This window comes from Lepus europaeus, chromosome 18 (assembly GCF_033115175.1).
Source record: "Lepus europaeus isolate LE1 chromosome 18, mLepTim1.pri, whole genome shotgun sequence".
NCBI lineage: Eukaryota > Metazoa > Chordata > Mammalia > Lagomorpha > Leporidae > Lepus > Lepus europaeus.
Genome location: NC_084844.1, coordinates 61,999,301 through 62,026,812, shown reverse-complemented (window position 1 = coordinate 62,026,812; position 27,512 = coordinate 61,999,301). Strand labels below are relative to the sequence as shown.

The 27,512-nt window shown below is 56.8% G+C and overlaps 1 protein-coding gene across 6 annotated transcripts in view; it reads right to left on the bottom strand.

The window, feature by feature from the left end:
* Positions 1-27,512, bottom strand: part of MPRIP (myosin phosphatase Rho interacting protein) — a 114,490-nt gene that overhangs the window by 69,680 nt on the left and 17,298 nt on the right. For all 6 annotated transcript variants that reach the window (XM_062216611.1, XM_062216610.1, XM_062216613.1 and 3 more), the window contains exons 2-3: positions 11,698-11,775; positions 9,386-9,451 (exon numbers count right to left, since the gene is read on the bottom strand). In XM_062216611.1, coding sequence (XP_062072595.1) covers positions 9,386-9,451; positions 11,698-11,775 — 144 coding nt within the window. The remainder of the gene's footprint in view (positions 1-9,385; positions 9,452-11,697; positions 11,776-27,512) is intronic.

The following is a 27,512-nucleotide window of genomic DNA, read 5'->3' as shown; positions in this document are numbered from 1 at the left end:
CCAGGCAGCAAGCCCTGCCCACCAGGCACGAGCCGTCCAGACCCGCCCCAGCGGAGTCTCCACATCTCAGCGGCCTGGACCTTGGCTCCCACGCCTCCTGGTCCTCTCCGTGCCAGCTGAGCACGCCCTGGGCACTTCCCACACTGGCAGCACAGCTGCCGATCACCTGGCAGAGGTGTGAGGACTCATGCTCTGGTTTACTCTGGCATATCAGAGCTCTCCAAACATTAACCAGGTAAGGCTGCAGAATCCCCAGGTTACAGGGGTGTCTGGGCCTCCACGCACCTTCAAACCCTGGCTCCACCTGGACAACTTTCTGCTCTCCTCACAGGACCGTTCTGAGAACTGAGAGCAAACGCAGCGAGAGCAGCCAGCCCTGCAGCTACGGCATGATCTCCTTCCACCTCTGCGGCGATCAGGAGGCGAGCTGGCTCTGAAACCTGCTGGCAGTCCCCACAGGAGGACAGCTGTGCGGGACACAGCAGGGCAGAACCCAAGCCCCTGCCGCAGACGACAGCTGCAGGGCGCTGGTGAGCACTAGCACCACTGCTTCTGTGCTGGGGCTGGTGGCCAGGGCCAGGTGCAGCCAGCATGAGCTCAGGGCATGAGCTCAGGGCGACAGCGTGCCTCACCACAGGCAGTGGGGACATCCTGCCCTCGGACCCTCCTCCCCTCCTGGAGACAAGCCTGCTGCAGTGGCGAGGTGGGAGGGCAGGTCACAGTGAGGACTGCAGCGAGGGCTGAGCCTCGTGCTTCTGGGGGTGTCTGTGCTCTCCCCAGCTCTGTCCCTGGACCTGCCCAGCAACACTACAGACAGCCGTGAGCCAGGGAACGAAGGCGGCCAGGGCCTGTGGAGGCTGCACAAGGCAGGCCAGGGAGTCGCCCCCAAGCCTCAGGAGGAGCCCCCCCACCCCAAGGAGGGTTCTTGGCTTCTGGGCTGCTGACCTTCAGGACCAAGAGAGGGGAACTGTGCCATCTGAAGCCACAAAGTGTGGCAGCTGCCGTGGCCGCAGGGATCTGCACCTCCCATGCTGCGTGTCACAGCAGTGAAGGAGAGGCTCGCTGATGAGCGACGGTGCGTGGGCTGCACTGGTCCTCCACACAGGACCCACACAGTCCGACTGCGGCTCCTGCGGCCGCTGCCAGGGTCACGGGGCTCTCCCACCTTGGACATCTTTCTCTTCCCAACCAAAGAATAACTTCTTCGGGACAAGGCTTTATGGGGCAGTGCATGGCAGGAAGGGAAGGCAGGAACCCTGGACACGGCCTCCCCACCGTGAGTGCCTTGGCGGGGGTCGGCTGAACAGACTGGCCTGTGACGGACAACGTAAGTTACTTCCCAGGGCAGGGAGGGGCCGAGTGTGCAGGGCCCACGGGTGGAGGTGCAGAGGATGTGCCTCTGCAGGCTCCAGTGAGTGTGCAAGCATGTGGGCGTGCAGCACTGCACGCTCACACAGGCACCAGCCGTTTGGCTTTGCTTTTTGAACTGCAAATGTCTGCTGCAGCAAGCCTCCATCAGATGACTCTGGCCTTGCACCTACTTAATCGGCTTCCTCACCGAGTGCTCCGAGCTGTTCACTTTCCTAGCACCCAAGTCACCTCTCTCCCAGCAGGAGACACTGAGCCCACTGCCACAGTCGCACAGCTGTGGGGAGGCCCTGATATGGCCTCCCAAGCACAGGGCACAGGCTGCACCGACTCCGGCAGCACCCCACACAACTGCCACTGCCCGCCACCTCCTGCTGTCACTGTGAGGTGTGTGTACAGCAGAGAGCTGGGCAGGTGTCACATGGACACAACACGTGGGTGTCCACAAGCCCCCGCCACAGCAGCTCTCAGCACACGGGGGAAGGCAGAAGGCAGAACGCAGGGCTGTAACCATGGCACAGACACAGGTGGGCAGCCTGGACTCCCTGTGCCGTTAGCAGGAAGAAAGCACGCAGGACAGGCCCAGCGAGGCCAGGGCACCCATCCCCGCGGAGCAGTCTGAGTTCAGAGCTCAGCTCAGCCCATCAGAGCAGAGGCTGCAGCGCCCGCCCACACACAGCCAGGATGACTGCACGTTGTCACCAGTGTGCCACGCCCACACGCAGCCAAGGGCTGTCCCAGGGACGAGGGACACGGGGAGTGACTCGTGTCTGACTCCGACCGCCCGTGTCTTCTGTGGGCTCTCACAACGGCTCCAGGGTCACCTGCAGAGCCCACAGCCCACCTGAGTCACCCTTAATCCCTCCCACACATTCTCCTCTGCCATCCCCAGGAGGCTCCAACCCTGGAGGCACAGAGGCAAAGTGCCCTGTGCAAGGCCCCCGCCCAGGAAGCAGTGCCAGAGGGAGCTCACAGGCTCGCCCCACGCGTGCCACACAGCCCCTGCTGGGTCTCCTCGCCACACCCGGAAGGTCTGGATCAGCTTGCAGCTGGGAATCCCATCATCTCCGGGACCCTGCCATGGTCTTGGTCCACGCCACCCCGACTCGTCCCCTTGTGGGAAACACCTCTGGGGCCGGCATGCAGAACAGTGATGAGCTAAAGGTGCTGCCAGGGGCTGAGCCGACCCTGCCTCTTTCCCACAGCGCTGCACAGGCCTGTGGCCAGTCCTCCAAACATGCCAGTAGCTCTCTCCCCACCTAGGTGGAAAGGAGAGCGGGGAGGAGCTTGGAGCTGGAGAACAGCACTTCCCAAGGCCCTGAGGCCACGCACTCCGGAGGGTGATGCCTCACTCCTCACAGGAAGTCAGCCTCAAGGGAAACCCACGTGGCACTCACTAGCAACGACTCGGGCCTCCCCTCTGACCTCGCCCACCGACAGTGGCTAGGAGGTCTCCACCGCCCCCACCCCGTGCTCCCCACAGCACTCCCTGCTTAGCCACAGTTTGCCCATGGTCCCCCCAGGGTGAATCTTGTTCCTGGTGCATGTCTTCACAGACAGAAGAGTCGTCCTCACTACATCCTGGAACCCCCAGGTTTGCTAAGTTGGGGGCTTTGGCTCCCTGTCGTGTGCACCTGCTTCACCAGCATCACGACTCTGGTGCTTCCTGGCCAATGCTGAGCAAAGAAAGGACTACTTAACACAAGCACAGCAATGTCCCACGGCCTGGTCCTGAGGCATACGGGGGTGGAGGAGGAGAGGGAGACCACATGCACCTAACTTTTATCACAGTTCATGGGTCACGCTGAACTCCATCATCATCAGTGCACGGGAACCACAGAGCTCAGCATGACCGCAGCTGCAGCCTCCCTGGGGGTCTGGGGACGTGTCCCTGGGGTGAGGAGGCCTCGTCCCTCATCTAAGGCATGGACCCACACCTTGCTCACGCACCTTTAACCTGCAATAACTTACACTTGGCCCAAAGATGCTCCATGGCAGTGCAGCCTGCAGGAGCCCAAAGGCAGAGCCGGGGGCCCTCCTGGTGTCCACCTCTGATCCCCACCCCCAGACTCCCAGCCGCCAAGGGAGTACCACAGACCCCAGGCTGTGCTAGCTCCGCACCTGCCAGCCAAGAACCCCAAGCTCACACACATATGACAAGTCAGCAGATTGTACTGTCTTCAAAACACGCAGAAAGGAAGGGGGCTCGCATTGTGGGGTAGTGGACCGCCTGCAACACCAGCATCCCACGTGGGCACCGGTTTGTGGCCTGGCTGCTCTACTTCCAATCTAGCTCCCTGCTAACACCCTGGGAAAGCAGTGAAAGACGGCTGAAGTGCTTGGGCCTCTGCCATCCATATGGGAGACCTGGAAGAAGCTCCTGGCTTCAGTCTGACCCTGCCCTGGCCATTGTGGCCATCTGGGGAGTGAACCAGTGGGTGAAAGACCTCTTTCTCTTGCTCTGTAATTGTGACTTTCAAATAAATAAATAAAAATAAAAGAAAAAAAAACTAAAACAAAAAAACATGCTGAGTCACGAGGCACTGACTGTCACAGTCGCCCCTTCCAGAGAGACAGACAACTCTGGGTGCCGATAACTGAACAAACGCAGGGTGGGAAAAGACAAGAAAACTGTAATCCCCAGAAGGATCTTTTGGTAATATTTATTTGAGAGACAGACACACATGTGCGCACGCACACACACAGAAACAGAGTAATCTTCCACCTACTGGTTCACTCCCCAAATGCCTACACAATAGCCAGGGCCGGGCCAGAACAAAGCTAGGAGCCTGGCACTCCAACCAGGTCTCCTGTGTGGGTGGCAGGGACCTCAGCACCTCGGCCATCACCTGCAGCCTTCTGGGGTGTGCATTCGCAGGAAGCTGGAGCAGAAGCAGGAGCGGGACTCAAAGCCAAGCACTCCGACGCAGGACACGCATCACCAGAACAAGGCTTGCCCAAGAGGAATTCCTTCACCCTTCCACAATTGAAAAAAATACTAAAAAAGCTTTAAAAGCAACCTTGTATTCAGGTTCCCTGCAGGATTCCACTGGAAGACAGGGTCTCCCAAATACAGGCGGAAAGCACTGGAGGTCTCCGGCGAGGACCTCGTGAGGGGCCCCCAGGGGATAACAGCGCAGAGTTCAAAGCTGCCTCTAAACATCACGGTTGTTACAACCGAGCACCGGCCTGGAGCAGAGCAGCTGGGCAGAACGAGACGGCTGGTGGGCACCTGGCCCTCATCCAGGCCCAGAGGACCGGGCTTAACCCGTGCCTACCCGCGCTCAGCCCAGGTGCCAGCACCCTGTGCAAAGCAGAAAGGCCAGAGAGAGGGCAAAACGACAGATTTAAAGAAAATCTAAAAACCCATGGCCAAGCCACAAACTGTCTCCCCAGAGTCCTGTCTTGCTCCTGCCCTGGCTGGGGGAGGTCCCCAGGGCTGGGAAGCGCCTCTGACTCCTGGTCAGAGCTGTGACACCTGTGCCATGAACAGGCAGGCAGACCTACCGGCAAGCTGCAGACTCAGGGAGGCCACTCCCAGGCCGTGAGGAGCCGGAGGCCCCTGGGGACACACCTCCCAGGTCTCTACTCCTTAGGACTGCTCCTCTGTGATGTGAAGCTGCTGGGCAGCAGGGTCATGAGGACCATAAAGGCCACTCAGAGAGCCAGCCCAGGGCACCAGAACGTGCACCTTCCTGGATCCCAGGAAGATGAGAACGCAGCTCGGTGCTGCCTCTTCCTCCAGGAAGGCTCCTCGGCCTCCCCATACCACCTCTGCAGCCACTGCACGGTGCTTCTGCTGTGCATTTAATGTCCCCATGGGTCCTGCCAGCCTCCTGCGGCCTGGTGCCCTTCCCTCTCTGGTCTTTGTTAAGGGCCACACAGTCACTGCGGTGACCCAAGAACCAGCCAGGGTGTGGCCCCAGCACCTGGAGGAGAGCTGGCTGCTCCTCCTGCCTGCTCAGGCCAGGCTTGCAGCAGTGACTGTCAAATGCCACAAGTCACGTGGAGCTGTTATTAACCTGGATCCCGCCTCGCCCTTCAGAGGCTGATGCAAGCAGAGGTGTGCGGGGGCGGAGACCTCAGGGTGACAGTTGCTAAGAACACAGGCCCAGCCCCAGGAACCTAGGCACTGTACCAGCAGCAGCCCCAGAGGCACGCCCGACCCTCAAGAGCTCTGAGGGCTGAGGCAGGAGAGCCACTCCCATGGCGAGGGCCAGCCCTCGGCACCACAGCCTGCCCAGAGCCGGCCTCGGCACAGGTGACGGCAGTCTATCCGCCCTGCGACAGACGGGGTTCAGGAGCATTAGGCCTGCCACAGGAAAGAGGAAGGCCCTGCCCCGTGCTCAGCGCTGATGTGCCCTGAGGATGCCAGACAGAGACACGCGCTAGAGGGTCTCCCCAGACTGAGCACCCCGACCCCAAAGGCTGAAGCCCAAGTGCTCCCAGATCCCGAACTCTGCAAGGACCTGAGTGCTCTATACCCACACTCCTGTGACAGGCAGGCCACAGAGGGAACGCAAGCACACTAAAAACATGCACTCAAGTAAGCCAGGGCTCTGTGGACAAGGACCGCGAGAAACGTACAGCACCGTCACATTTACACTCGCATCCCACACAACGCAGATGCAGACAGTCCAAGGTTCACAAAACCCCAAAACCCAAAACCCTTCTGTTCCCAAGCTTTCCAGGCAAGAGATGATCAGCCTATAGGAGGTGCCCAACATCCCTGAGTTCAAAGAGTGGAACAGTGGTTGTGGGAGCTGGGGGAGGGGGATGGGAGGGGGTGGGAGGGTTTAAAGGCACCACACTCAGTCTGGGAAGGTGAGCAAGGCCCGGAGATGGACGGTGGTGATGGCCGCACAGCCCTGGGAGTGTCCACACGTTCAAATGGCTCGAGTGTGGAGGTTCACGTAACATGCGTTTCACCACAATTAACAACAAAAACAGGACATCACATCATCTTTCCCTTGGTCTAGGAGGAAAGGGAAGGGGGCAGACCCGCCTGGGCGCTCCTGAGCCAGCCGCAGGGCCCGGCCTGCCCCGCTGCCTGCACACACTGCCTCTCTCCGAAAGCCCCCATGAGCTCAGGGGGAAGCGGCCAAAGCTGGTCAAAGCCCAGGGCGGCAGCGGAGCAGCCGCACGGAGGAGGCAGCGGCTCGAGTTTCCAATTCTGCAGTTCCCCTGCTCCTGACCAACCAGGGGCCCAGCCAAGGTCCTCAGGCTCCTGCTTGTCTGCGAGGCGGCCGCGAGCCCACCTCACCTCGCTTGCGCTGGGGAGTCTTTGCCTTTTTTGGGAAATCTGCCTCTCCTCCACACCCACCAGTTACAGGGATGTGGGTGTATCGAGAGAGAAAATTCCCAAAAAAGGAAACGAGATTCCCAAAAGCCAGTCCCATCTCAGAGCCACCAGGAAGGTAGTGGTCGGCCGGGAGCTGGACTAGGCCCGCAGGCCCCAGCCCTGCACACGTCCCGAGCAGCCCTCGATGGGACAGGGACCTCTCCCCTACCCAACCCCGTACACTGTGACCCCTGACACCCACCCTGCCTCTCCTGGTCCCAACCCACTCTGTTCCCGGAAGATCTTCTCCCTTCTGCCGTGTCACCGCTTAGGGTCCCCCCAACTCCTCCGTCTCCCCTGAGCTGGGAGCAGGAACTCTGCGGCAGTGCATCTATGACTGGCTCCACTCCACAAATATTTACTGAGCACTCACCAGGCCTGGCCCACCCACAGCCAGGCCAGACGACACAGGGAGAGACACCCAGAGTTGTAAGGGCCCTCGGATGTGGAGACAGAAGGTCATAATCTGGCTGGTAAGATAACACGCAGACAGGAACGCTGTACAAAAGCCAACCAGCAATTCAAAACAGGCTGTGGCTAAGTGAGGAAGGGGCAGGCCGCTGCTTATTATGGGCAGATAATAAGCAGAGGGCTAGAGGCCCCGAGCCTGCACGTGCTGCGCTGTGAGAAGCACCGTGAGAGACGCACACGCAGATGGGGCCACTTCACAGGCGGGGGGGAGAACACGCGCGGCAAGTGGTCCCTGTGTGGTCCCCAGGTGAGATGCATGCAGAAGCCGCGCTCCCAGCCCTGTGTGGCCACCAGAGGTGTCACCGGCACTGCCGCGGGCCGCGGGGCACTCAGAGAAGAAGCTTCCAGCCAGTGAGGTTCAGCCACTCGGGAGCCTGACAGCTTCTCCTGCTCCAGGGCGCAGGTGTCTCCCGTGCAGGAGGGCTGAAGGCAGAGCTGGAGCTCCTGGGCTCTGGACTGCCCTGAGAACAACCCCTACGGAGACCCCTGGGCCTAGGGGAGCCGCCCACCTGGCTCCTCCTGCCGGCCCCTAGCCCGACCCAGCACGGGGCCCCTGAGGAGCCCGAGGGGTGGCTACACTCCTCGGCCACTGTGGGGGCAGGCAGAGAGCGGCCCACGGCAAACCCTTCCCTCTCTGGGTGCCCCTCAGTGTCCCTGCTCCTCAGTCCAGGCCCTTCTGGGCTCCTCCTGGGAGAGCAGTGCAGGCGGCGGGGTCTCCACCCCCCAGGAGCAGCTCTGCAGATGCAGCACGTACCACACATTCCGGCCAAGCCCAAGAGCCACCGTCCCGGTGCTCGTTCAACTGAGCTCAAGGGCGGAAGGCTCCAGCAGGACTCCGCTAGGCTTAAAGACATCCTCCGCGGAGTAACGAGTCGCTGAGGACAGTCCAGGTTGGCTCACGGTCCCAGTGGCCTCCTAGGTCCCCTCTAGCCTGTCCATCTGTTGTGGGACGCAGGAGTGGCTCAGCCGGCCACAGGAAGGGCAAGCTACAGCCAAAGGCTCACAGCGGCCCTCCTACTGCCAGCTCCTGCCCGCCCACCCGCGTGGTGGCACACAGGGCAGGATGGGGTTTGCCCCCGTGCCCCAAGGAAAGCAGCGTCCACACCCATCACTTCCCTGCCCTGCCTCCAGCTGGGCCTCCTCAAACTACCCGGACCAGAGCGGTCTGCATGCCTTCCACCCACAGGAGGAACGAGAGGGAGACGAGTCTCATCAAGCAGGAGTCTGTGAGGCGACAGGACAGAAGACCATGCCTGTCACCTCACCTCACAGGGACAGGGCAGCGTCGCAGACACACGTGCCCGGGCCTTCCCTGTGCCATCTCTAACCACCACCCCCGAACCCCAGGACCAGCAGCCCGAGGGCCCCTGGCAAGCATGGCTGCCTCTGCTCATGGTCCAGGAGCCTGTCTCACCCGCAGCAAAGGACAAGCTCCACACAGGGGGCACGGGGGTCAACCCATCTCACAAAGGCTCACTCAACCGTCGAGGACCAGGACCAGGACCAGGACCGTCCACCACTGAGGCGCTGCCACAGGCCAGCACAGCCACAAACGCATCAGGAAACAGCAGTCCGATCTCACACCTCCCCCTCTACAGTCAGGAGTGTGGTCATGCTGTAGTCGAGAGCGCATCTCCTCTGGAGAAAAGGACATGAGGCAAACGGAGGGGAAAGAAAAGCCAGAACGTCCCAGCCGTGGGCTTGGGGGCTTGGCCTCTGACACGACTACAGCAAACACGGACACAGGTGGCAAACCAGGCAGGCGGTGAGCAGGAAGGCCACCGGCTGAGTGACCAGCATGCTGCCCACGATGGGGGCCTCTGACATCAGCTAAAATACTCCAGGGCGAGAGCCAACAGAACGAGCAAAACCAGTTACAGCCAAGGATCTGAGAGGCAGCCCTGAGATGACAGCCTACGAGCAAACATGTGCCCACGCCACACTCACTGCCCACGTGCCCGGGGGCCACGCCAGTGCCTGTCTCCGCCTCACTCCCTCCTAACAGGAACAGGAAGCGCTCTCAAAGTCCCACCCCACCCTCACTACTTCCTGCCACCCAGGACCACTGAGGAACAGGCCTCACACCAAGCTCTGGGCTTTCATGGCCACGCCCGCCAGCTGCCACAAGTTCACAACGTTCCAGACTCTCAGACAGAAGCCCAAAGCCGCCACCGCCGCCAGGACGCAGGCCAGGAGGACACTCACCATCTCGTCCAGGGCGTAGCGCAAGAGGCCGTGCTCGTAAAGGATGAAGAAGCGCCGCTGCCATTTCTGCAAGAGAGCACAGAGGGGCGATCAGGCAGGCCCACGGGCTGGCAGCTTGACAGCCGCTGCCCCCCGTCTGACAGACCCATTTCTAAGGAACGCTGGCTCCACAGCCTCCATTTCTGGGGCACACGGCAGGAAAAGAGGGGCCTGAGGATGGGCACTCGCACGGGAACTGGGCCGAGAGGCCCATGGGAGTCACGGAGGTTAAAGCACCGAGGAAGCTCCTCAGGGCAGAGACAGCACAGCGCGCGGGCGGCTTTGATCACCTGCGGCTCCCAGCGCAGGGCTGACCCCAAGGACGAGGCTGTTCTCAGGCCAGACACCCTGAGCGTGCCAAGGCACCGACTCACCACACTCAGAGACCTGGAAACTGCTGCTCTCGTGGCCCAGTGGGAGATGGGCAAACACAGCTCCAGAATTCACGGAGGGGAGGAGGGAGTGAGCTGATAAAACCCTGCAAACAAGTCCAACACCCAGGGAGTGGCCAGCCGGCAAAGGGCCCTACTCTCCACCCAAAGGCCAGGCCACAGGGCCAGCGCTGTGGAGCAATGGGTTAAGCCACTGCTTGCAACACTCCCACCCCACGTAACAGTCTGATTCAGGTCCCGACTACTCTGCTTCTGCTCCAGCTCCCTGCTAATGCACCTGGGAAGGCAGCAGATGTTCCCCAGGTACTTGGGCCCCTGCCACCCATGTGGGAGAACTGGATACGGTTCATGGCTCCTAGCTTCAGCCTGACCCAGACCTGGCTGTTGTGGGCACTGGAGGAGTGAACCAGCAGACAGGAGCTCTCTCTCTCTCTCACTTGCTTCGTCTCTCCCTCTCTGTCACTAGGCCATTCAAATAAATCTTAAAAAATAGGCTAGTGTTGAGGCTGGCACTGTGGTGAAGTCGGTTAAAGCCCTGGCCTGAAGCATTGGCATCCCATATGGGCGCCGGTTCTAGTCCTGGCTGCTCCTCTTCTGACCCAACTCTCCGCTATGGCCTGGGATAGCAGTAGAAGATGGTCCAAGTCCTGTACCCACGTGGGAGACCAGGAAGAAGTTCCTGGCTCCTGGCTTCGGATGGGTGCAACTCCAGCCATTGCGGCCATCTGGGGAGTGAACCATCACATGGAAGACCTCTCTGTATCTCTACTTCTCTCTGTAACTTTGTCTTTCAAATAAATCTTAAAAAAAAAAAAATAGGCCAGACGCAGGGTGGTCAGAGTGGTCAAGTGCTGCCAAGAGCAGGCGTGAAAAGGACCCCAAGAGTGAAGAAGGCCTCGCCTGCCACACAAGGCCCCTGCCTGCGCTGCTGTGATGGACAGGCACAGCTCCAGAGCCCCAGGTACCACCGGCAGGGTCCAGGACCTACTCTCCACATTCCAAACACCCAACAACGCAAGGTAAGACCACAAGAACTACAGTGTCATGTCTCCCTGTCTGGGCCAGAATCACAGCACGATGACAAGTGGCTCTCCCACCAGAAGATGCAAACAGTAACTGAGCACAAGCTTAGTACAGACCAGGACCCTGGAAGCCGCCGGGGGACTGCCCTGTCCTCCCAAGCCCTCCCCCCCGGGCAGTAGGAACAGAGTGTCTGCAGGGGCTCCCAGCTCGCCAGGTACCCAGGGTGAGCCAAGCCTCCTAGACACAGCTCCATAAACACTTCCAGGACTTCCGTTGTGTTGCCTTGGAGATAGAAACCTCCTCCAGAAGGGAAATCAGAGAGCAGAGACAACGTGGAGCCTGTGGGGCACAGCCCCGCAGTCCCAGAGCAGGAAGCTAGGACAGGAAGGGAGTAAGTGACAAAAACCACAGGAGAGGGAGCACCTGGGTCAAATCCATAGGGGCTTCACTGGCAAGGACAACACTGGGGCGGGGTGGGGGGTGGGGGGGGCACACCCTGCCTGGGTAGCCCAGGGAGATGGGGCAACGCGAGGTTCAGTAAGAGGTGAGCCTGCGTTCTGCAGCCCCTCACCCCCTAACAGGTGCTCGGTGCTAAGGCCTTGGCACTAAAGGAACTGCGGCATAACTGGCACAATGCACTCACCGAGCGGCCCTTTCACCTTCCCCATTTAACCATCTGTGGGTCGAACCAGCCCACCAAGCAGGTGACGCCCACAGGAGAGCACCTCACTTTGAAGGCATTACTCCACGTAAGGACGAGAACTGAGGTTTGCCCATGGGGACTCTGAGCTCACCGAATGGTCCCTGCTGACCCTGCTGTCCACCTCCCACCCTGGGAATCCATTCCCGCACCCTTACCCGAGACCGGTGCACAGGGTTGTCAAAGTCAGTCCCATCTGGAGCCAGGAGCAGCCAGCCACCGTAAATGGGCTTTGCCTAGAGAAGAAAAAGGACCAGAGCAAAAGAGAGCAGGTTAAGGTGATGACAGGCCCTGGCTGACACTCAACTGCCCCCCCCCCCACTACACACAGGCTGGGTCCCCAGGCCAGGGCTTGGCGTAAAGGGGCTGTGGGGACTCTGCAGAGCACAGGAACTCCTAGACACAGGCTGCCTCACGCGAGCTCCTCATCAACACGCCAGGCTCAGAGAAACAATGGGATTTCATTCAACAAGCACGGGAGTGTGCGTGGTATACCAGGAACACAATGTGAAGACACAAAACAGCCCAGGAGAGACACTGCTTTGCTGATAACCGTCCTGGAAGCAGCTGGGGGATGAGGCAGGTCCCCCGCCCAGTCCCAGCCCTTCCACACAGAAGGTGGGGGCAACGACGACGCCATGCACACCTCCGGGTGCTCATGGGAGAAAGTGCCCATAAAACCTGACATAGGAACGGAGCACAGCACAGCCACGGTGCAGCCCAGGGTGACAGACCCAGCAGCTCCACTCCCAGTTATAGACCCCCTGAGGAAACTGAAAACAGCATCCAGTAAATTTGCCTGATGTTACAACTGCCAAAGGTGGCCGCAGCCTTATGCATCCATCCAGTGACAGGTGGGTGAGCTCGGCCCACGCGTGCCGAGAAATGAGACAGCCCTGCATGCTGGGAGCCGGATGCAGACGGAGCTCCACTTGCCGTGGTGTCCACTTCGGTGGATGTGCAGGACCGGGAAATTCATAGCAGAGGCAGACTGATGGCGGCTGGAGCTAGGGAAGTGGGGGCTGGGGGCAGCTTGCTCAGGGGCGGGGTTTCTCTTTGGGGTGATGACAATGTCCTGGAATGAGACAGTACACATTCGCGCAGAGCACTGCGACTATGCTAAAAACCACTGAACAGGAGCCAGCCTTGTGGTACAGCAGGTCCCCTGCTACTTGCAACACCATCATCTCAAATCAGAGGTCCAGCTTCCTGCTAATGTGCTTGGGAGGACAGCAGAAGATGGCCCAAGCACTTGAACTCCTGCCACCCACACGAGATGCCCGGATGGAGTTCCTGGCCCCTGGCTTCAGCCTGGCCCAATCCTGGCTGGCTGTGGGCATTTGTGGAATGAACCAGCAGATGGAAGAGCTCTGTCTCTCTTTCTCTGTCACTCTGCCTTTCAAATACATAAAAAATTAGATGAATAAATAAAAACGCTGAATTGTGTATCTTAAAAGGGTGAATTTTGTGGTGTATGAATTATGTGAAATGCATCTTGATAAAAGAAAACAGATGAGGTTAAAAAAAGAAACAAGTAGAGTGTCTGGCTTGTGTATTCTCAAAACATCTTGGGCATGGTTCTATTCTTATTACCCAGAGTCCCCCACTCCAGAGACCCCGAGGGGAGGCTCACAACACAACAGACCCTCTGGTTCCCCCCACCCTTCAACCTCACTCAGCTGGCAAGAAGGGGCCAGAAAAGGTGCCACCAGGCCATTTTGTCCACTACACTTTGGGGAGTGCTACCAAATTAAAACCCAAACCACCCCCTTGACTGTTGTATACACACAGATGTCTGGATAAGCCTTAAGGTGCTTTTCACTTAACTCTCAGGTGAGGGGGAGGGAGGTGAGGGGTGCCTGGTCACACCAGCTCCACAGGACGGCTGTGTAATGCTCACAGAGGGCCTGCTGCCTGCAGTAGGACACATAGCCTCCAGGCCAAGCCAAGAACCCTCTTTTCTCAGCTTCTCTCTGAAGAGAGGTTCCTCAAGGGCCCGAGGGAGTGCTGGCTTTTCCCACGCCCAGAGCCAGCGTGGTTGGGAAAGACCTACCTGATACAACAGGAACAGGAGCCAGCAGAGGGGCCTGGCAAGGCAAGAGCCAAGGAGGGCAGAGGTCTGGTTTCTCCACCAACACCAGAGGTACTCAGCTGCCCCCATCCCACTCAGGTGCCCGGGGCTGGGCCCAGACAGTGCCCTTGTGTACCCCATTTGGGGATCCTACTTAGAGTCAGCCAGCCAGCCCCAACCCACAAGGCCCAGAGGGCAAGCTGGAAGGCCATCTCTCTCCCAGGTCTGGCCAGGAGCTGCCTTCCGGGCCTCTGGATGAAGGGCTCTGGGGTGATGGTTAGATTATCTGCAGTGTCCACCTGCCCTTCACCAGAGGGGACAGCAGGGAGCTCCCAGGCCTCTGTGTCCACGCTGGCATCCTTATCCACTCAACAAACACGTGCCAGGGCCTGTGTGCTCCATACGAGGGAGCCCAGGGCCCTAGCTTCCCACACAGCAGCGCAGGGGTACTGGTCCAGGGGGGCAGGCCAGAAGACACAGGGCCTGGGGCACCAAGAAAGGGCTCCGGGAGGAGTCAGCAGGGAAGCAGGTGCAGTCACCACGGCAAAGCACGGGGTGGCCATCGGGGGCTTTGAGGTTGGAGGGCTGGGTGACAAGCGGGGGGCACAGGGCTTCTCGGGATGATGAAATGGCCTACAGGTCCCGCAGGGACGGCTGCCCATCTCAGGGAGGAAATGACCCTCAAAGGGTCCACGGGAAAACGGAGCCAGAAATAAAATAAAACTTATTTTGGTACCAAAAAAAAATTCTGAAATCCACACAGTTTTTCATAATATACATTTTCCCTGAACTTTCTGAAGACCCCTCATACACTTTACACAGGTCACCTGCATGGAGGTTGTGAATTTTATCTCAATAAAGCAGCTAAAAAAAAAAAAAAAAGCCAGTTCACCAAGGCCTGTGCTGGCAGTGGAAAGCAGGGACAAAACACCACCCCCACCCTGCCGGCCCCCAAGCCAAGGACGAAGAAGCCCAGGTCTGGAGAGGGCGGGGCCTCTGCCCGAGCTCCAGGTGACTGCCCCAGGCAGACTTGGGAAAGGCGACCAGAGAGGCTGGTACAGGTTACAGGTCAGGAAGGGCAGTGACCTGAGGCCCTGTGGAGGCCAGCGGGGAGCAGGAGGTCCCGGGGCTGAGCAGAGAGCAGGGCCGACTCGGGGCCTGTAGGCAGACCGGACAGGAACCCTGGGGCCACCCAGCTGCTCGAGGGTCACCTCCACGGGCACCACACAGGGGAGGCACACAATCCACACCCATACAGGAAGGTGCCCCCACCCCCTCAGACAACCTGTGGCCCTGACGTGCCCGGAGATGCTTCCCCCTGCGTCTGCAACTAAGCCAAGGGCCACGTCCCCCCAGTCCGTAAGACCAGAAGAGCCCGCCGACCGGAGGTCCACAAAGAACGGGACAGCAGGCAGTGCCCACCCTCTCCTACCTCATCTGCTTCCAGGGCGGGACCTCTGACAGGTCCCAAAATACCCTGAACCTCAAACTCCAAGACACACAACCCAAAAGGAAGCTGGCGGAGAAAAGTGCCTTGCAACAGAGCTGTGGGCTTGGTCTTACTGTTTGTGGTTGCATGGCTGGTTACAGAAGCGAGGTGGAGGCAGGTGGTCTGCTGTGGACAGGGGTCTCAGCTGGACCGTACGGACCTAAACAACAGGGCCTGAGCTTTGTCGCCACAGCCCTGGGAGCCCGGCCCCATGCCGACCTAGGCTATCCCAGAGGAAGCGCATGGCTCCTGCCCTGTGTATAAGCCACTGAACAGAGCCTCCCAACCCACACAAACCTGAGGCTGCGCATCTTGGTGGTCTCTGGAGGGGCTACTGGGGATCTGGGTGGCTCCTCCACCCAAAGCCCTTCCAAAAACTGGGGTGAGCTGCCACGTCCTGGAGAGACGGAATCTGCTGCTCCCTATCACTCTTACAAGTACAAGCAATGACATGGGTGACTTCCCTGGGCTTTTTTAAAAATTTTATTTATTTATTTGAGAGATAAAGTAACAGAAAGTTGGGGGGGGGGGGTCTTCCACCCACTGGCTCACTCCCCAAATGGTTGCAATGGCAGGAACTGAGCCAATCAGAAGCCAGGAGTCAGGAGCCTCTTCCAGGTTTCCTATGTGGGTGCAAGGGCCCAAAGACTTGGGCCATCTTCCACTGCTTTCCCAGGCCATAGCAGAGAGCTGGATCGGAAGAGGAGCAGCCAAGATCAGAACCTGTGCCCATATGGGATGCCAGCACCGCAAGTGGAGGATTAACCTACTGTGCCATGGCGCCAGCCCCTGGGCTTTCTTTTTATCTCATTAACCAGGCTGGGTACTGGAAAAGCTGGCACAGGAAACACCAGCAGGCACAGACAAAACAACGACAGAGCTGCTAGTTCTGGCCTAAGAGCCACAGAGGCCATCCTGGAAAGTAAAAATCTCAGACGCTAAATTCCTACCCCAGTCCAATGCCACAGGAAGCTGGCAGCCCCCGCATCCACCCAGAGTGGGGTCAAGGGACCCCAAGCAGGGGGCGGGGTGAGGACCCTTTCATCTGCACTGCACGGGGCTCCTGCCGGGGAAGCAGCAATGAGGGGCTCCCCCTGCAGGGGTCAGCAGCGGCCAGGTGGGGTAACTGGGCGGCAAGTGTGGTCCCTTGTTGGAGAGGCACAAAGCAACTGACTACAGGAACAGGTTCACCCGACTCTGCCTCCGCACACATACAGGGAAGTAGCTAGGCTTCCCTTCCCTGAGTTTCCTAATGACTTGAAGCAGCTCGACATAAAGCTATGCACAAGACTACTGTTGGGGAAGCAGCAAAGGGGCCAGTCAGTGACACCACCACCGACTGGGTGCGTTAACACAGGTGGAACAGAATGTCTCCGTACCAGGCAGAGGACAAGAACCCACAGGAGAGGATGAAATTCTAAAAAGGCCAGCGCCGCGGCTCACTAGGCTAATCCTCCACCTGCAGCACCGGCACAGCGGGTTCTAGTCTCCGTTGGGGCGCCAATTCTGTCCTGGTTGCTCCTCTTCCAGTCCAGCTCTCTGCTGTGGCCCAGGAAGGCAGTGGAGGACCTTGGGCCCTGCACCCGCATGGGAGACCAGGAGGAAGCACCTGGCTCCTGGCTTCGGATCGGCGCAGTGCATTGGCCGTAGCAGCCATTTGGGGAGTGAACCAACGGAAGGAAGACCTTTCTCTCTGTCTCTCTCTCTCTCTCTCTCTCTGTCTAATTCTGCCTGTTAAAAAAAAAGAAAATACGCAAAAAACCCACAGGAAGCAGGAAAAAGAAAACAAACTCCAAGAGAACAAACAGAAAACAAAAACGTACAGACTAACATGTAAAATAATTTCAGTAACTGTAAATGATCTAAACGCAACAATCAAAACTGACTGGCAGACTGTAATAAAACATGGCCCGGGGCCAGCACTGTGGCCTAGCAGGTAAGGCCACCACCTGCAGTGCCAGCATCCCGTACGGGTGCCGGTTCGAGTCCCAGCTGCTCCACTTCCGATCCAGCTCTCTGCTATGGCCTGGGAAAGCAGTAGAAGATGGCCTAAGTCCTTGGGCCCCTGCACCCGCATGGGAGACCCAGAAGAAGCTCCTGGCTTCAGATTGGCACAGCTCCAGCCACTGCAGCCAACTGGAGAGTGAACCAGCAGATGGAAGACCTCTCTCCCTGCCTAGACTCCTTCTCTGTGTAATTCTGACTTTCAAATAAATAAATAGATCTTAAAAAAAAAAAAAAAATCTCTCATTTTCTTTGGCTCCTCCTACACACTAAATAATTGTAATGAACAAAAGTTGACTTTCTCACAGTACCGGGAGCTGGGAGGTGCAAGGTCAAGGTGCCGGCACCGTCAAGGTCCCCTTGCTGTGGTCACGTGGCAGGAAGGGCAGGAAGGACAGAGGCAGACCAGGGCATTACCCCACTGCACAGTGCTGGCCCTGAAAATGAGTATTTTTAAAAAAGAATTTTGTGCAATGGACCAAGCACCAGGCCCGGAAGGCAGAGCAGCGATTACGCCCGCAGTCACTGCTCTGGTGCACTGGTCCTGTTAACTGGCTTCAGCCTGCTCCCTGGGGCATCTCAGAAGCAGCCCCTGCCCAGCTCCCAGCAGGCTGCTAGGTCTGACAACACTGGGAAGGATTTTCCGGAACTCTACATCCAGAAACTCCCTACCCACAATTCCCCAGAACAGGGAGGAGGGGAGAAAACAACCAGGACCTACACTCAGGTCCATAGAAACTACGTGCTCTCCCCTCTCCTGAGACAGACCCCTGGCTTACCAGGAGCACTCTCCTTACATCTCCCTACCGCGCTGACCCCTGCTGTATCTCCTGTCTAAAGTCTCTGGCGCGTGCACGTGTGCAGAGACAAGAACCCGAGCCGCCCACCTCCAGGAACAAACGTGTTCCCTCAGCACAACCGGAAAAAGATAAAAAGAAAATCTCCGAACACTTGGAAACTAAGCAGCACACTTCTAAGGAAGCCATGGTCAAAGAGGAGACCTCAAGGGAAATTTTTTTAAAAATTTTTGTTATTTTTTTAAATGAAATAAAGGGGCTGTCACTGTCATGCAGTAGGCTAAGGCTCTGCCTGCGGCACCGGCATCCCATATGGGTGCCAGTTCATGTCCTGGCTGCTTGCACTCTTCCGATTCAGCTCTCTGCTTATGGCTTGGGAAGGCAATGGAGGATGCCTAAATTCTTGGGCCCCTGCACCCACGTGGGAGACCTGGAAAAAGCTCCTGCCTCCTGGCTTTGGATCAGCTCAGCTCTCCGTAAGTCTACCTCTCAAATAAAAAAATTAAAAAAAAAAAAAAAGAAGAAGAAGAATCAAGGGAATAAAATACAATGTATCAAAATTTTGGAGGTGGGCACAATGATACAGCAGATTAAGCCTCACTTGTGACACCCATACCCCATAGAACACTGATTCCAGTTCCAGCTACTCTGCTGCTGATCCAACTCCCTGCAGATGTGCCCGGAGGGGCAGTGGATGTTGGTCCAGTAACTGGGCTCTTGCCACCCATGTGGGAGGCCTGGATGGAGCTCCTGGATTTGGGCTGGCCCAGCCTTAGCTGTTGCAGGCATGGGATTGGATGAAAGCTCTCTTTCTCCCTGTCTCTCTCTCCTCCCTCCCTGCCTTTCAAGTACATAAATCTTTTTAATTTGGGGACATAATTAAAACAATCCTGAGAAGAACTTTACAGCACTGATATGCTCACATTTGAACATAGAATCTAAAAAAGGAAATATGAAATATACCCAATGCAAGACAAAAGAGGAAAATAAGAAAGACGACGACTCAGTGACACGTGCAGCAGGCACTGGATGTCGAGGTCAAGACGGTGCCTGGGACATCAGCATCCCTCACCGGAGGCCCTGGGTGCAAGTCTTAACTCCGCTGGGGGGCAGAGGGTCACGGCGCAAATCCTTGGGTCCCTGCCACCCACATGAAGACCTAGGCTGAGTTCCAGAGTCCTGGCTTTGGCCTGGCCCAGCCCTGGCCACTGAAGGTATCTGGGGAGTGAACCAGCAGATGGAAGATTGAGTTCTCTCTTTCAAATAAAAATGGAAATAAGTTTTAAAATTGTTTTTAAGCTTGAAGGTTTTTTTTTTTTTTTTTAAAGAAATATGTTGAAACAGAAAAACAATGAAACAAAGGACTGGTTTTTACAGAAGTTCAATAAAATCAACAGACTCTGATAAAATCGACAAAAAGAGAAAGCAGAAACTAAACAGGAGGCATCGCCACAGATCCTGCAGACATGAAGGGTAACAAGCAATACCACAGGCAAATCTACAAATATTAATCTGACAACTTGAAGTGGGCCCTGAATATGAAGTTTTGGAACTTCCAAAAGCAAAATCTCCAGCCCCAGATGGTCTTACTACAGAACTCTACCATATGTATAAAGAATTGACACCAATCCTTCAGAATCTTTTTAAATTATTTGTTTGTTTTCTGAGAGGTAGAGAGAAAGTTCCCGCCCATTGGTTCATCCCCCAAATGCCCACAGTGTCCTTGGGCAGAGGCCCAGGCTGAAGCCAGAATCCAGGAACTGAATTTGGGTCTCGCCTGTGGAGGCAGGAACCCAAGTACTTGAGCCAGCGCCGCTACCTCTCAGGGTCCGCACCAGCAGGACACCACAGTGGGGAGCCATCGCCTACTCTGCTGTGCCATGTAGGTGTCATAACCAGCATCTTAACTGCCAGGTGAAAACACACCTGCTCCTGCAGAATCTCTTTGAGAAACCTGAAATAACCCCTTCTAGTTCACGTTCTAAAGCTAGTATCGGGGCCGGCGCTGTGGTGTGGTGGGTGAAGCCACCATCTGCAGTACCGTCATCCCATATGGGCACTGGTTAGAGTCCTGGATGTTCTCTGCTATGGCCTGCGAAAGCAGTGGAAGATGGCCCAAATGCTTGGGTCCCTGCACTCATGTGTGAGACCCGGAAGACACTCCTGGCTTCGCATCCACACAGCTCTAGTTGGTGCGGGCAACTGGGGAGTGAACCAGCAATGGAAGACCTCTTTCTCTCTCTGCCTCTCCTCTCTCTGTGTAACTCTGACTCTCAAATAAATAAATAAATAAATCTTAAAAAAAAAGGCTAGTATTACCCTGACACCAAAGGCAGACGCCAATACAGAAGCAAGTGCACGGAGAAGGGGGTGGGGTGGGGTGTTAAAATCCTTCATAAACATAGATGCAGAAATCAAAATATCTGTAAACAGAATTCAGCAATGTGTTTATAGGCTTACAGACCATGAGCAAGCAGGGTTTACTGCAGGACAGCTGGCCTAACATTCAAAACCAATCAGTGTAATCCACCCAGGGACTCCAATACGGAAGCCGGGAGGCCCAAGGGCCATCTTCATTACTGCACCAAATGTCTACCCCAAAGTAGTTTTTGTTTTGCTCTTGTTTTTGTTTCAATTTAAAAGAATAAAGAGGGGCAGGTGCTCAGCGCAGCAGTTAGGATGCCTGCTGGAGTCCAGGCTCCGCTTCAGACTCCAGCTTCCTGCCTACACACACCCTGAGGGGCTCAGTGCCTGGTGCTGTTGCGGGTTGTTAGGGAGAGAATAAAGGATAGTGTCTGTGTGTCTCTCCCTCTCTTTCCCTCCCTCCCTAATAAAATGGAAGAAAAGATAAAGAGGGACTATCTATCAGCACAAGACTCATATTCACAGTAACCAAGACTGTGTGGCACTAACGAGGAACAGATTACAAAACCCAGTGACTGGGGCCAGCATGCAATGCCGGCATCCCACATGGGTGACGGTTCATGTCCCAGCTGCTTCATTTCCGACCCAGCTCCCAGCTAATGGCCTGGGAAAAGCAGCAGAAGATGGCCCAAGTGTGGGAGACCCAGATGAAATGCCTGACTTTGGCCTGGCCCAGCACCGGCCACTGCAGCCAGCTGGGGAGTGAAACGGCAAATGGAACATATCTCTAACTCTTTCAAAATAAATAAATCAATCTTTGAGAAAACCCAGTGACAAACCCACACAAACATGCATGACTTATTTTTTGACAAAGGTGCAAAAACAACTCAGTGGAGAAAGAGACATCCTTAAATAAACTGCTTATCCACAGACAAAAACAAGTAAGCCTAAAGCTGAGGCAAAAATTAACTTAGCACGAACTGATCGATTGGACTTCATTAGAATTCGAAGATTTGCTCTGCAAAAGGACGTGAGGGGTTAAGAACAGCCCCGCAACAGAGGAGGATGAGATATTTGCCAGCTGTGCACTGGACAGAGCATGAGTACCTAGAGTCACCGAGACCTCCCAAAACTCAACCGTGAACACCCAAGACTCCAATGAGAACACACGCAAAAGGCACAGATGCTTCTCAGAAGACACACAGGCAACAGCAACAAGCTCATGAAAGGCGCTCAGCATCCCCAGCCTCTGAGGAAACCCCATTTTAACAGCAGGAGATAGCACTCTGGCTTCTTAGAACTGCTGAATGTCCACAATGTCAGAATCAGCCAAGTACGCAAACACAAGACAGCACTCACTCCGGCAGTGAGTTAAAAACTGAAGACACTAGATTGGATTAAGAAGCTGGGATGAGGGGTTGGCACTGCGGCACAGCAGGTAAAGCTGCCACCTACAAGGCTGGCATCCCATATGGGCAATGGTTCGTGTCCCAGCTGCTCCACTTCCTATCCAGTTTCCTGCTAATGGCCTGGAAAAAAAAGAGGAAGATGGTTTATGTATTTGGACTCCTGCCACCCATGTGGAAGACCTAGATGAAGCTCCTGACTGTGGTCTGGCCCAGCCCCAGCTGCTGCAGTCATCTGGGGAGTGAACCAGCAGATGGAAGGGGTGTGTGTGTGTGTGTGTGTGTGCGTGTTTCTTTGTGTAACTCCTTCAAATAAATAAATAAATCTTAAAAATAAAATAAGATCTTGGGGTGAGCCTATGATTGAATCATGGTGGCTTAATGCATGTGGGCAAGGAAAAAAAACTGCATATGGGGCCAGCGCAGGCAGCATCCCAAACGGGTACCAGTTCCAGTCCCCATTGCGCCACTTCTGATCCAGCACCCTGCTGATGTGCTTGGGAAAGCCGCAGAATATGGCCCAATTGTTTGGACCCCTGAACCCACGCGAGAGACCCAGAAGGAGTTCCTGGCTCCCGGCCCAGCTCTGGTTGTTGTGGCCATCTGGGGAGTGAACCAGGGGATGGAAGACCTCTCTCTGCCTTCCAAATAAATAAGTCAGTCTTAGGGGGAAAAAAACAAACATGCAACTCCCATAGATCCAGGAACTCACTCCCAGGCACTGACGCCAGAGAAATGAAAACACATTCACACAAACGCTGACGGCAACTAACAGCCAACCAGAAACCTCCGGGGGGCCTCCAGTGGGAGAGTGGCTAAGCCGATCACAGCAGGAAAGAGGAGCCCAGCGGGGTCGCCAGAGAACCACGGTGAGGACAGCCGGTCCCAGCGTCACCTGCTGCACAGCACTCCCAATGCAGGCAGAGCACGGGCTTGGAGCACAGACCCGGGGCTACTGGGGGCCCATGGTGGGGAGGTGCTGCGATCCCCACAGCACCAGCGCAGGCCCTGTGCTGTGACGTCGCCCCGGTGCTGTAGGACGTCACCAGTAGCAAACAGGATGAAGGCACATGGGTTCTGTGTGATTTCTTCCAACTGCAGAGGGCTCTGTCTTCTCAAAATAAAAAATACTGCACAAAACTCAGACCTACTCCTCCCACCTTATCCCCACATGTGTGGCACGTGTACAGCACAAGGGAGACCCACCAGTCAGGCTGGCCTCTGTGGACAGTCCTTGGGGGTCTGTGGCTGATGCCTGAGGGCCTTCCCCAGGCAGTGCTGGCATCTGTGGTCCTGGGCCACGGGCATGTGCACACACGCACGTGGTCTCCCTCCCTCCCTCCCTCCCTAATGCCCACTCTGCCACCCTCCTTGGGCAGATCTGGGTTGCATGGGGCTGAGCATACCTACCTCCACTGAGGCTAAGGGGGTGGACGAGGCACAGCACCGGGCACAAACCTCCACACCTACTTCACACAGCACACCTACACAGGCCTCTGCACACAGCCACCCCGTCACAACCAGCCTCGACGCAGCAGTAACACGACGCGCTCGGCTCCCGGCACCATGGTCCCTGTGTGCAGCTCAAACGGGAGGGAGCAATGGGTGTCGGGACCTCTCACAGACTGCCCGCTGAGACTCACCCACCACGAGTGGGCCTGGAGAGAGGCAGCCAGGCACCGTGTGGAAGGGCAAGAGGGACGACAGCACCCGGGTACAGAGACACAGGTCTTGCCGCCCTGACGGCCCCCGACGGCCCAGGGTCCCAGTCCTCACACACACAGGCGTCTCCTGCTCTGAGGAGCCAGTGATTCACAGCAGAGGCAGAGCCTCCAGGAGTGGCGACCCGAAGCCACCTGTTGACGGAGCACCACCCGCAGCTGCCTGGCCACGGCTGCAGCACCTGCTACCTCCCTTCCTGCTCCTGGGCTCCACACTCTGCACAAGCAGTTCCTGTGTGGCGAGGGCTCCCAGCCCATTCTGCTGGGCCCTCCCAAGAGCAACATGTGCCCAGCTGGGTGCAGTGAAGTGCCCATCCACAGACACGTGTGTGAGTCACCACTACACAGCTGAGAACGCGGCTGAGCCCTAATCCCTGAGTACTGACAGCGAGGCCTTCCCTGGCCGCCCCGGGCAGGCCCAGGCTGCACCTGACCTCTACCCACGGAGCTCCCGGGTCACCAAGACAGCCTGGGCAGAGCCAGCACCGAGGGGACAACCGGCGCACTGAAGAGCAAGCCAGCCCCTCGGTCGGCCAGGTCTAAGCTTGTGCTTCTCCCTTCTCTGAGTCCCATGCCCCAGCTGGGCTGTGGGGAGCACTCCTGGAAACACAGTCAGAGCTCGGGGGAGGCTGCACCCTCAGACAGAGGTCGAGATGCCCCACAGCGAGGACCATGGTATCCCCACACCCCTGACATGGTAAGCAGGTACAGCCAGAGACTGAGCCTAAACCAGCAGCACAGAGAGAGGCAGGAGGCCCACCTGCACGGTGGGAAGAGCTCACAACTACACAACCATACCCACAAATCACCATGAGGACTCAAGAAACCTCAGGGCACACCCAAGTTACCCCACCAAGACAGCACCCCGGGGGTGCTCAGCACGACCTCCCCAGCAGCCACTCTGGAGCCAGAGGTCAAAACATGCAGCAGTGCTGGCATCCCATGTGGTTGCTGGTTCAAGTCCCACCTGCTCCACATCTGATCCAGCTCCCTTGCTAATGGCACCTGGGAAATCAGTGAAAGATGGCTCGAGTCCTTGGCCCCTGCACCTGCATGGGAGACCCAGAGGAAGCCACTGGTTCCTGGCTTCAGTCTGGTCCAGCCCTGGCCATTTGGGAGGGTAAACCTGCTGGTAGAAGACATCTCTCTCCCCTCACCACCACCAACTCTACCTTTCAACTAAAATAGATAAATCTTAAAAACAAAAACATGTTCAGCACAGGGCCTGGCATTTTGCCTGCTGATGCCTGCATCTCCAGTGGGAGTTCCTGGGTTAAGTCTCAGCTTCTGTTTCCAGTTTCCTGCTAATGTGCAGCCAGGGAGGCAGCAGGTGATGGCTCAAGTTCATGGGTCCCTGCCAGCTATGTAGGAGACCAGGGCTGAGTTCCAGGCTCCTGGCTTCTGCCTAGTCCAGTTTCAACTATTGCCAGCATCTGGGGAGCTCTTGCAAACAAACTTTTTAAAGCCATGTGAAATACACACGAGCCTCCCTCGAGAGGGCTGGTCTAATGAAGACAGCAGACATGTGGGTGAGATGGGAGAGTCTATCATTACAAAACACGAAAGGATGGACAACACTCAGGAGTCTAGAAATCAAGCACTGGGGCCGGCGCTGTGGCCTGTGACGCTGGCATCCCACAGAGGCACCGATCGTGTCCTGGCTTCTCTGCTTCCAATCCAGCCCCCTGCTGATGGCCTGGGAAAAACAGGGGAAGATGGCCCAAGTGCTTGGGCCCCTGCCACCCACACCAGAGACCCGGATGAAGCTCATGCCTCCTGGCTTAGGCCTGGCCCAGCGCTGGCCTTTGCAGCCATCTGGGAAGTGAAACGGTGGATGGATGATCTCTCTCTCCCTCCGTCTCTGTAGCTCTGCCTTTCAACATAAATAAAATAAATCTTAAAAAAACAAAAAACAGTGATGGTGCTGACTGCTGTGATAAGAAGCAGGTTTTAAAGGTTTGTTTGTTTTTACCACTTCTGTTGCAAACAACGCTGCCACAGAGCACGTACCAGACGTTACATGATCCCTGCCTTCTACCATAATCCTGGCAGGATGGCTCCAGAAAGGGGCCCAGGTCATTCCTAGCAGGACACAAGGTGGAGTTAGGGAACCCCGCACCCCACTGTCGGCCAACACAACCACCCGGCTCTGTACATGTAGTTTAAGGAGCCTGGGCCAGGAACGAGCCAGCCCCAAACCTGAATTCAAGTCCTGAATCCACAATTTATTCCTGTGTGGCCTGGGGCAAGACACCATGAATCTGTCTCATCCTCACACCAGACACACACACACACACACAACATAGAAAACCACACCCACACACACACACACCCCTCTACACCATGGGGAGATCACAACATACACACACACACAACAATACAGAATACTACACACACACTGCTTTGCACCACAGAAGATCACAGCACGCACACACACACACACAAAACAATACAGAATACTACACACACACCCCTCTACACCATGGGGAGATCACAACAGACACACACACACACAACAATACAGAATACTACACACACCGCTCTGCACCACAGGAGATCACAGCAGACACACACACAACAATAAAGAATACTACACACACACCACTCTGCACCACGGGAGATCACAGCGCGCGCACACACACAATACAGAATACTACACACATATCGCTCTGCACCACGGGAGATCACAACAGACACACACATACCCCTCTACACCATGGGGAGATCACAGTGCACACACACACACACAATACAGAATACTACACACACCGCTCTGCACCACGGGGAGATTACAGCGCACGCACACACACACACACACAATACAGAACACTACACACACCGCTCTACACCACGGGAGATCACAGCACACACACACGCAGTGAAGAATGTCCCAACAGCAGGAGTCTCCGTCCCAGCACTGACAGTGCCCAGCACACAGCTGGCGCTGAGATTCCACAGATGCTGCTCACGGCTCCGGATTCCAAGGCTGGAACAGGACACACAAACCCTGCACGGCTCCCACGCTTGGCCCTGGTCTGAGACTCACACAGTGCACCTACCCAGAGAAGCTACGGTGTCCTGAGGAGGGGCCCCCGTCAGCTCTGGGAGACGGCTGAGACACGGGCTCCAGGCAGAGGTGGGGGTCGGGGTGGGGGAACAGCACTGAGTCCAGGGGTGGGCATGGGTGGCCTTGCTGGAGTGGTCACACAGGGGCAGGGCAGCCAGTGCATCCCTCTTCTGTGGTTTTGGGGTTCTTCCTCCTTGTTCCCCAAAAGCAGTTCTGGGCAAACACTGGGAGGACACTGGGAGGCACACAGCAAACAACCTATGTGATGTTTCTGCATTTCAATCCTTGGGCAGCAGCCACGTGGCCATCCTCACAAGAGGGGGGCAGGAGGTGGCACTGTCCTCCCTGGGACATTCACATGTAGGGCAGTGAGGTGGTGAGGGCTGGAGCCTACTCTGCCAGGAACTCACAGAGTCCCATCGCCACCAGACACATTGCGACAGGACCAGACAGCTCTCAACTAAGCACCCCATGGAAGAAGCATCTCAGGGGAGCTCTGGGTTCACTGACCCTCCCCAGTGGGGTCAGCACACCCCCTGACCATGCCCAGAGGGGCTTCTCTTGCAGCACCTGCAGACCCCTTGAGAGACCCAGGTTTATGCCACAATGCTGTGTGGACAGAACTGCGCTGGACTCCTCTCAAGAGCTGGCCACAGGGCTCTGAGCAGGGACACTGCCCTGACTGGCACAAGCTTCCAGGGCCCATCGCCTCCTCCGGAGGCAGCAGGGGAGAACTGGGCTGTGAAGATACTCAGATCCTGCTGCAGCCTCCGCACGGGGCCCAGGACACATGCGGGAAGGAAACCCTCCCAGCACAAAGGCCGGTGCTCATTGCTCACGCCCACCAAGGGTGGGAAGGCAGGCGAGCAGGTGGGTGCTCCTCAGGGCCAGCGCCCAGGGCTGACAGCGCCAGCTGCTGCGCCTGGTGTGTTTTTTTGTTTTGTTTTTTTGTTGTTGTTTTTTGTTTTTTTTAATAGTGAGAGAGAGAGACAGAGAGAAAGGTCTTCCTTCCATTGGTTCATCCCCCAAATGGCCGCCATGGCCGGCGCTACGC